Source organism: Thamnophis elegans, chromosome 2 (genome assembly GCF_009769535.1).
Source record: "Thamnophis elegans isolate rThaEle1 chromosome 2, rThaEle1.pri, whole genome shotgun sequence".
Taxonomy (NCBI): Eukaryota; Metazoa; Chordata; class Lepidosauria; order Squamata; family Colubridae; genus Thamnophis; species Thamnophis elegans.
In genome coordinates, this window is record NC_045542.1 from 144078036 (window position 1) to 144087755 (window position 9720).

At 44.6% G+C, this 9720-nt stretch overlaps 1 protein-coding gene across 2 annotated transcripts in view; it reads left to right on the forward strand.

The window, feature by feature from the left end:
• Positions 1-5988, forward strand: part of KLHDC8B (kelch domain containing 8B) — a 68622-nt gene extending 62634 nt beyond the window's left edge. For both annotated transcript variants that reach the window (XM_032211809.1, XM_032211808.1), the window contains exon 6: positions 4732-5988. In XM_032211809.1, coding sequence (XP_032067700.1) covers positions 4732-4928 — 197 coding nt within the window. In that variant the 3' untranslated portion in view covers positions 4929-5988. The remainder of the gene's footprint in view (positions 1-4731) is intronic.
• The last annotated feature ends 3732 nt before the right edge of the window (positions 5989-9720 follow it).

Here is a 9720-nt window from a genome sequence, read left to right on the forward strand (position 1 = left end):
TCTCGGGGAATTTTCTGGAAAGACTTTGAAGGACTGGAACCTAGTCTAGGTAAAGAGAATAGAAGATTTGATTGGACCACTTGTGGCAGTCACAGCTGATGAGCCTATATTTTTCACATTTGATTTATTTTGGAAGTTCTTACTATTTCATCAGTCTGTCTTCCCAAGGAAAGAAACTAAACTGTGACAATGAGCATCTGCTTCTAAAACCTTGCCATACACTTTGTGTTATATATTTTATATATTTACCTCCACAAACAGTGATCATAATATTAATAGGAACTATAATTGCTGGCTTACTTGTGTAGGAATCCAGTTTGATTCATACGTGTGGGAAAGGATATATCCCTTTCCAAGGCTCCTTTAAATCTCTGAAAATTTCCAATTATTGTGCACATGAATAACACTTGACTCCAGCTAGGCAGAAGGATAAAATCAGCTACAGTTTCCAACTGAGCATATTTATCAAGGAATCGTGCAGAAAGTATTTGAGAATGTTGCTTCTAAAAATAAAGACTTGGCTGAAATTTAAAAGGAGCCAAATCTTTTAAGAGTTGAGATTTCTTGGGATAGCAATAGCCTAGATTTGCTGCATATATCCTTTTACTTGAGCTTCTATAGACTTACATCAGAGAAATCCAACTAAAAGTATCATTATCTTATCAAAGGAGCTTGCAGAGAGAAAAAAACCCTTGGACTGCACAGTGAAGTACATCCATAATCTGGAATCTTAGTTAATTCCTTGGAGAAACAGTGATAGCCCTTAACAATAACAGTTATACTTATATACCGCTTTGTAGAGCTTTACAGCACTCTCTGGATGATTTACAATGTCAGCATATTGCCCCCAACTATCTGGGTCCTCATTTTACTGACCTCGAAAGGATGGAAGGCTGAGTCAACCTTGAGATGGTCAGGATCAAACCCCTGACTGGGGACAGAATTAGCCTGCAATACTTCATTCTAACCACTGTGCCACACTATTGCAGGCTAATTCTACCCACATTTCATCAAGTCTGCCCGCCATTTCACCAAGGAGAAAAGAAGATTTTTGTAAGCAAATGTATTTAATTAGGAATGGTTAGATAATGCCCTAAGAGCAAAATTCAGACTAAGTGATCAATACTGGAATGATGTAAGGCAATGTGTCTGATGTGGCTTCTCTGGAGCAATTTGATTCTGAATAAGAGAAAGGAGGGAGAACTGGAATACATCTCTGGGCTGTCCTTGACATACAGGAGATGGCATGAAGAAATATATTCTGAAAGTTGTGATGGGAAGGGGTCCTTGGTGCTCTGTGAGCTTCATTGTTTTCATGCAGACACTTCATTACCCAACTAGGTAACACCATCAGTGCTATAAATTAAGGTTTAATAGTAACAGTATAACAGAGTTGGAAGCAGAGGTGGGTTGCTGCCGGTTCGGCTGAACCTGTAGTGGCCTGGAGCAGCTGAGAGTGAGCCGGTACGGTGGCTCATTTGGCCCGCCCACCTGCTCGCACTCTATACCATTTTTTATGGCAAAAGGCGAATTGCGCACACGCGCACAGCATCCGGCGCCTGCGCGATCTCCGACAATCAGATGGTTGTCGCAGGGGTGGTGGATTGTGCACGCACGCATAGCATGAGTCAGGCGCACGAGCGAACAGAATGTGTGTACACATGATCAAGCATACCCGTAGTGAAGGTAAGTGCAACCCACCACTGGTTGGAAGGGACCTTGGAGGTCTTCTAGTAACATAGTAACAAAGCCACAGCAAACAAAATTCTGAGGCAGGCAAATTCCTCAAAGAATTAAATTTATTGGATATGTCATATTGCCACAGGCTGGTGAAAACTGACTCTAAATATGTCACTTTCTCAAAACAGTCATATGGTCCAATCAGTATACTGTCCAGTTGCTAGGTGATTCCTGTCCCCTCCTTCCAAGTACCTGCAGGAATGTCCTTGGTTGCTACGAGAAAGCCTTTTGTTTCGGCTACAACACCCCAATTATCTCTATCCCCACCCACCCCAGCCCTCTTCTCTGATGTGTCAGTGCTAAAGTCCCAAAATGGCCTCAGTCAGGCCTGCTTCAGGGCTGACAAAAAGTCAGTGCGAAAAGCCATATTTGCTTCACTACTGTATGATTCGGTTAACAACCGAATGTTGTGAGGAAAAATGTCATCACATCGAATGCAACTCATTTAACAACTGCCTTGCTTAGCCAGGAAAATTCTGTTCCCAATTGTGGTTGTAAGTTGAAGATTCACTGCATATAGCTAACATGAAGCTGAGGTTGAGTAATAGGTCATTCTTCAAGTCATTTTTGGATGTGCAGTGGTCCAAATTTTGTTTCTGATGGATTTCTTTGTTTGGAGACATGTTCTACAAAAGAGGAAACGGGCTGGGCTTGTCAATCAAGGTGATAACCGAGTGTGGATTCTGGTGTTGGCCCTGTTGCTTGAAAATCAGAAGAGTGATACACCTTTGTGAACACAGAGGCTAAGGCAGTTTTGCTCACAGAGTTTCTTTAACGTTTAGAGGTTTTACTCTTCTCTGGTAATCAAGAGAATTGTATAAATAGTTGTCCTGGAATGGCTTGGCTGTGTTTTTAATGTAGATTCAAAGCGGGAAGGAGGAAGGGGGGGGAGAAGGACATGTTTCCAGCTGGATCAGCAAACAGAATCAGAATCAGTTAGGTGAAAACTAGGTCATTTGGCAAATATGGTACAAAGATCTCTGGATGCAAACTCATTTGGAAGGACAAGAAAGGATGCTGTTACTCAAGGTAGACGTAAGACCAGGCCTGGGAGTATCAGGAGCAGATGCTTCATCATTCTCCCGTGTGGCACTTCTGCAAATCCATTCTTCCTAACAACTTTTTTCCCCCCTTGGGAAAAACTATTAAGAAATTGGTTGGACAAAAGCTAGCGAAGGGCAAGAGATGGCTTCAGGGGGGAGGGGGGGAAACAAGCGGATTAGGAGTAAGACCATTATTTTTCCTCTGCTAATGCCGACCATCACAACGATATGATGCAGCAAAGGCCCTAGCCACTTCCATTTTAGTCCTATTCTTCAGCATCCATTAACCTTCCTGCATTCAACACAAGTCAGAAGGTCTTGTCTTGCCTGGCATTCCGCCCGCAGCATTTTTCTGAATTACTTAAGCAGTGAGGGAAAGTAGATTTGGAATATGTGCTGTTCTGAATATTGCCTGGTAAGAGATCAGTGGTGGGATTCAAAAATATTTACTACCAGTTCTGTGGGTGTGGCGTGGCTTGGTGGGAGTGGCAGGGCAAGGATAGTGTAAAATCCCCATTCCCCCCTCCCACTTCAGGGGAAGGATACTGTAAAATCCCTATTCCCCCCTCCCATTTCAGGGGAAGGATACTGTAAAATCTCCATTCCCCCCCACACTCCAGGGGAAGGATACTGTAAAATCTCCATTCACCCCCCCCCCACTTCAGGGGAAGGATACTGTAAAATCCCCATTCCCCCCTCCCACTTCAGGGGAAGGATACTGTAAAATCTCCATTCACCCCCCCCCCACTTCAGGGGAAGGATACTGTAAAATCTCCATTCACCACCCCACACACACACTTCAGGGGAAGAATACTGTAAAATCCCCATTCCCCCCTCCCACTTCAGGGGAAGGATACTGTAAAATCCCCATTCCCCCCTCCCACTTCAGGGGAAGGATACTGTAAAATCCCCATTCCCTCCCCACTTCAGGGGAAGGATACTGTAAAATCTCCATTCCCTCCCCCCACTCCAGGGGAAGGATACTGTAAAATCTCCATTCACACCCCCCTCCCACTTCAGGGGAAGGATACTGTAAAATCCCTATTCCCCCCTCCCACTTCAGGGGAAGGATACTGTAAAATCTCCAGTCCCCCCCACACTTCAGGGGAAGGATACTGTAAAATCCCCATTCCCTCCCCACCCCACTAACCTGCTTTTCAGAAAGATCGGCAGTTCGGTGGTTCGAATCCCTAGCTCCGCGTAACAGAGTGAGCTCCCGTTACTTGTCCCAGCTTCTGCCAACCTAACAGTTCGAAAGCATGTAAAAATGCAGGTAGAAAAATAGGAACCATCTTTAGTGGGAAGGTAACAGTGTTCCGTGTGCCTTCGGCATTTAGTCATGCCTGCCACATGACCATGGAGAAGTCTTCAGACAGCGCTGGCTCTTCGGCTTTGAAACGGAGATGAGCACCACCCCCTAGAGTCAGGAACGTCTAGCACAGATGTGCGAGAGGAACCGTTACCTTTATGTGAAAGAAATAAATAAATGCAAAAAGATCCAATTTGAAACAGAAGCTAGAAAATACACAGCCTGAATCCCTCGGCACTGTCTTGCTGGCTTTCACTGAGAAAATTACAGCAGGCAGGGCCGGTGGCATTGGCAATGGGATCTACTGTGAGAAAGTGAGCCCAGATCTCTCGGCACCATTTCCGGCTTTAATTTTGGCTCCAGGCTTGCAGAAATCTCTCGCGTTCCAAAGCACTCCGCATCCTGTCAAATCCTTCGCTTCAGCAGCAAGACATGCCTGGCAGTAGATATATTCTGGGAGATATTTGGCTTGGTAGAATTCAATTGCGCAGTTCTCTTTTAATTAACAGAGTGTGTGATTTTATGAGGCCTTTAGTGTGTGGCACTGCAATCGGAGACAAATGCCAGCCAATTCTTCTTTGGGTAAAGGAAGTTGCCAGTCAGCTCACCCATCATTCTCTCTCCTTCTTCTCCTTCTAGGGAACCAGTCAAGTCCTCTGGGATCTGCGGAAGGATTTAACCTGGCTAAGAAGAAATGGGAGCCTTTGCCCCCTATGCCTACCGGACGCTGCTCTTGTGCTAGCTTGGAGGCACCCAACCTGCTGTTTCTGATTGGAGGAGTGGCACAAGGCCCCAGCGGTGCAGTGGAGGCCCTGAGCTTACAGGAAGAGGTCTGATTGATTATTGCTATGAGAAGGTTTCCCCCGCACAGCACCAAGGAGGACTCAAAAGTGCCTGTTGACGACAGCATTCGCATGCGAGGAGGGAGCAGCGAGATAGAGCTTTATTGCCAACGTAGAGGCCTGCTGCGGTGACTTTTCCTTTTGCCGTTCTGCAAATAAATTCATTTCATCTCTGCAAAGCATCAAGTAGCTCAGAGACCAGAGCAGTCTGTTCTGTAGGCGAGGCAAGGGGTCAAGCAGTTTAGCGGCTCTGACTGCCAGGCCGGGGGGGGGGGGGGAAGTAGGTTTCACGCGGCTGGCATAGCTTTCCAAAGGAACAGGATTGGGAATTTGAGCTTGGTCTGGGGGAACTCTGATTGAAGCGGCTGCACGATTGCCTCATAAAACAAAACGCTCCAATTCTACCCTCTTCCTTTTTGGTTATTTACTTATATTCCACTGCAATAGAATATAAAGCCAATAAACCACAACAATACTGTCATTTTATTTTTTTTATTTTGGTTTTGTTGAAGCTCTCTAGCTTGAAGATCTTCCCTCCCCTTTCTGTGGCTCAGCTACTTTGCAGGTCGTGATTGCCGTATAAGTAAGACTCATATATAGCATCCCACTATTCATCGTCCCCCAAAAAGGGGGGTAAGAGATGACCTGAATTGATTGAGTTTGGGAGATCCATTTGCAATGAAGTCATCGCAAAGCTCGGGACACAGCTTCACTCACCTTCTGGTCAAGCCTGTTTGGTAACATAGATTGTCTCTTATTTATGAAAGACGGCGACGTTCCTTCAGCTGGGCCTGGGGAAGAGTAACCGGAAGTGCTGTCCCCATGGAGCAGGTACTCCAGTACTTTGGCTTCAAGTTGTGATTGCTACCCTTGTGCTGATGCCTCTCTTGCTGCATAGCTGAGTTGACTCTAGGACTCTGGGTGTAGCCATTGCACCCCACGTGGTATGTTCCTAACTCTCTCTATGTCTCATGTAGCACATAAGGTGCCCTCTAGTTCAGTGCCTAGGAGGTGGTGTAGCACCTCACGCCAATAAAATCTGGATTTTCCCCTCCCTGGCATTCTGTCTCATTCAGTGTCGGGTTATATCCTCATTCATTGTTGGATTAGACATTACCACTGCAGTGTCTTTCCTGTGTTACAAGCTCTCTATTTTTGTCATTATTAAATGCTCAACTGCAATCTCTACACCAGAAGGAGGCAAATTTATGATCTTAAAGGCGGTGGATTGTAGCTCCCATGATACTCAAGAGTGGTATTCACTTACCTTCCGGGTAAGTGAATTTACTGAGCCGGGGTAAGGGGGTGGGGCCACCGGTGATTTCCGCTACTGTTTTGGGTGAACCAGTCCAAGCCAGTAGAATACTCCCTCTGATGCTACTTTTTAACTGTCCGAGATTGACCTGCAATTTAGGTTCATGCTCATCTTCATCCAAAAACCAGCCTATTTTCATCAAAAGATGAAGCAGTTCATTAAAAATCTTAATTTAAGTGTTCAGATGAACATACATATGTGATTGTAATGCTCTGGTCATGAACAAGGGTTTGTGATGATCCCCATTGTAGCCATGCCTGTTTGACAGCATAGATTGTTTGGCAACTGGAAAACTGACAAGCTCAGCGTCTTTAGCCGCTGAGCTATCCTGCTGATGGGATGAGCCCCCATTACTTGACCCAGCTCCTGCCCACCTACCAGTTTGAAAGCATACAAAATGCAAGTAGATAAATACCGTATTTTTAGGAGTATAAGAAAAGGAGGGTGAAAATCTGGGTGCGTCTTATACACTGAATACAGCATTTTTGGCCTACCTAAAACCTACCCCCTTTGCAAAAATGGATGTGCAGAGAGTTTGGGAGGCTTGCAAAGTGCTCCTGGGGGGCTGGGGAGGGCAAAAGCAAGCAAAAACCAGGCTGTTTGTGCCCTCCCCAGCCCCCAGGACCCCTCTACAAGCTTCCCAAAGCCTCTGCAAGCCCCTTTTTTTTTGCAAAAAAATGGACCGTTTTTTTCCTCACCCCCCCCCAGCCCCTAGGAGGACTCTACAAGCCTCCTAAAGCTCTGCATGCCCTCCCCCTTTTCTTTTTTCTTTCTTTCTTTCTTTTTTTTTGTGTGCAAAAAACGAGGCGTGCAGCGGGTTTGAGAGGCCTGCAGAGTGCACAAATTTTTTTTTAAAAAATTACCTCTTCAAAATCATGGTGTGTCTTATACTCCGGTGCTTCTTATAGTCTGAAAAATACGGTAGGTACCACTTCCGTTGGAAATTAACAGCCTTTCCGTGTCCTTCATATAGTCATCCTGGCCACATGACCACGGAATAACGCTGGCTCCCTTGGCTAAGAAAGGGAGATTAGCACTGCCCCTTAGAGTTGGGCACAAGCGGGCAAGGGAAACATTTACCTTTTATGTAATTGTAAACTTGGAAGATGTCCTCAGCTCCCATCTCAGAGTATTCTTTCTCTAGTTCTGACTTTTGAGCATTCAAGTAAAAAAAGAGGTGGGCCACAGCTACTGGAGGAGGATGTTCAAATGAAGCGATCCCCCATTCTAAAACCCCATATTTCCACAATTCCAAATTGTAAAAAGGCTTCTAAACATGTTGGAAGTCATGGTACTCCCCTAAACTGAGACAGCGAGTCTTGAGTGAGCAGAAAACTATGGTTGTGAAATTTGCTATCCTTATTGCCAATGCTAATCTTGCCTCTATTCCCAGCTGCTATATAACTGTGCCAAGTTAACTGCAATCCGTTGACTTCAAGCCAAGGTAATTTTGAGGCTGCCCTTAGAGGATGTAAGAATAAGGACAACCTAAAGCTTCTTCTTTTTTTCATATAGTGGCTGGGAGTAAAATAAAGGCAGTATCCCAGGCACACAGTAGAAAAGAAATGTCATTGAGATATATTTGTATTGTATCTAGGTCTAAGATGACAAAGGCTCTTAAAATCATACTGAAGGAGCTACGATGCGCAGATTAAGTAACAGCTTACAGAACTGCATTTTAGGAAACCTATGATTGAGAATGAAAATGTGGCCACCAGAAAGCTTTAAAATCACTGCAACACTGAGATGGGTGTCTGTTCTGACCCCCACTTCTCCATCCAGGAACGAAAGCCAAAAGCCACGTAACTAAAAAGGTTTCTTTTAATCAGTCCAAGCTCTTGTTGGCTGCAAGCCCAAATAAACAAAGATAATTGCTCTGGCAAAAGTCCTATAACTCACAAAACACTGCAAGCCACTTATCCAAGTTAGCTTCTCTCGATGTGCGAACGTGAACAAGAACAAACACTAGAACAGGAACGGAACGTTGACTTCTGCAACCAGGTTGTGGCACCAGCAGTCTCTTTATACTCAGGAGAGGATCCCAATGAGCAACAGCTGCTCACAGTCATCTCCTGTAAGTACTCAGTTGTTCCTTCCATGAGTAACCCTTTGACGGGGTGCATCCTGCAACAACTCCCAAGTGTTTCCCTGAACACTTCCTCTGATCCAATGCTCTGCCACCACCTGGTGGCCAACGGCTCCTGCTGGGCCACAACAGGTATCTATGGAGATTCTCAGTCATCCAGGTCATGGTGGTCCCAAAAGTTTTTTCAAAGAGGCAACTGGACTTTCTGGTTTTTCTTTGAAGAAGCGAAGTAAAAAGGCCTTCAAAGAAAAACCAGGAAGTCCACTTGTTCCTTGAAAAAGCACCTTTGGGACAGAAACGGGTGGCATATAATTTAATTAATTAATAAATTAGAAAGCAGGCGACTAAGGTCCATCTTAAGCTTGAAGCCAACCTTGAAATTAATGGCTACACGTTTTGGTTTTCACTTCTTTAAGGATATTTGGATTTGGACCCAAACGCTACACTCAAAATATAGCATAATTTTGGCTATACACAATTCATACCAAACAGTATATGAACTTATTACCAGCAATCATTAGACCTTAAATACACTATATTGCCAAAAGTATTCGCTCACCTGCCTATGAACTTACTGTAAGTTGTAGAAAAAACAAGACACGTAAGCCAGCTCTTCAGGGAAGGAATAGTTTATTTGCGCAGGTTCATAGCAAAGAATAAATGGCCTGAACCTTGAATGAAATTCAGGAACTTCCTTACATAGTTTATCACTTTCAGCTAAAGCCATCTGTTAAATTTGGAAACACCCCTCAAGATTTGCCCTTGAGTTACAGGAAGTTACAGGAAGTATACATGACATACCCGTCAGCTAACGGAGCAGCGTAGCTCGTATTTTGAGGAATTGACAATATATGTCTACCAAACGGATTTTCAGTCAAGCCAGCAGATAGATTAAAATAGATACTTTGCTGCAGCAGATTTCATGTGCAGACTTCCTTCTAACCCGTGTCAACCACACCATATTTTAAAAGCAGACTTTGCAATTTCTATATATGAACAGTTAAGGCTTAATATCATGAAACTCTAGTTTGGTTCAGGCTTGAGGCCTACCTTGGTTCAGCCTGCCACCTCAAAGTGACATCCCATTCCTAATCCATAGGGTTCAATATGACGTCGGTCCACCCTTTGCAGCTATAACAGCTTCAACTCTTCTGGGAAGGCTGTCCACAAGGTTCAGGAGTGTGTTTATGGGAATTTTTGACCATTCTTCCAGAAGCGCATTTGTGAGGTCACACACTGATGTTGGACGAGTTTACGTGGCCTACCACTTCGTGGCTGAGTTGCTGTCGTTCCCAAACACTTCCACGTTCTTATTACACAGCTGACAGTTGACTGGAATATTTAGGAGCGAGGAAATGTCACGACTGGATTTGTTGCACAGGTAG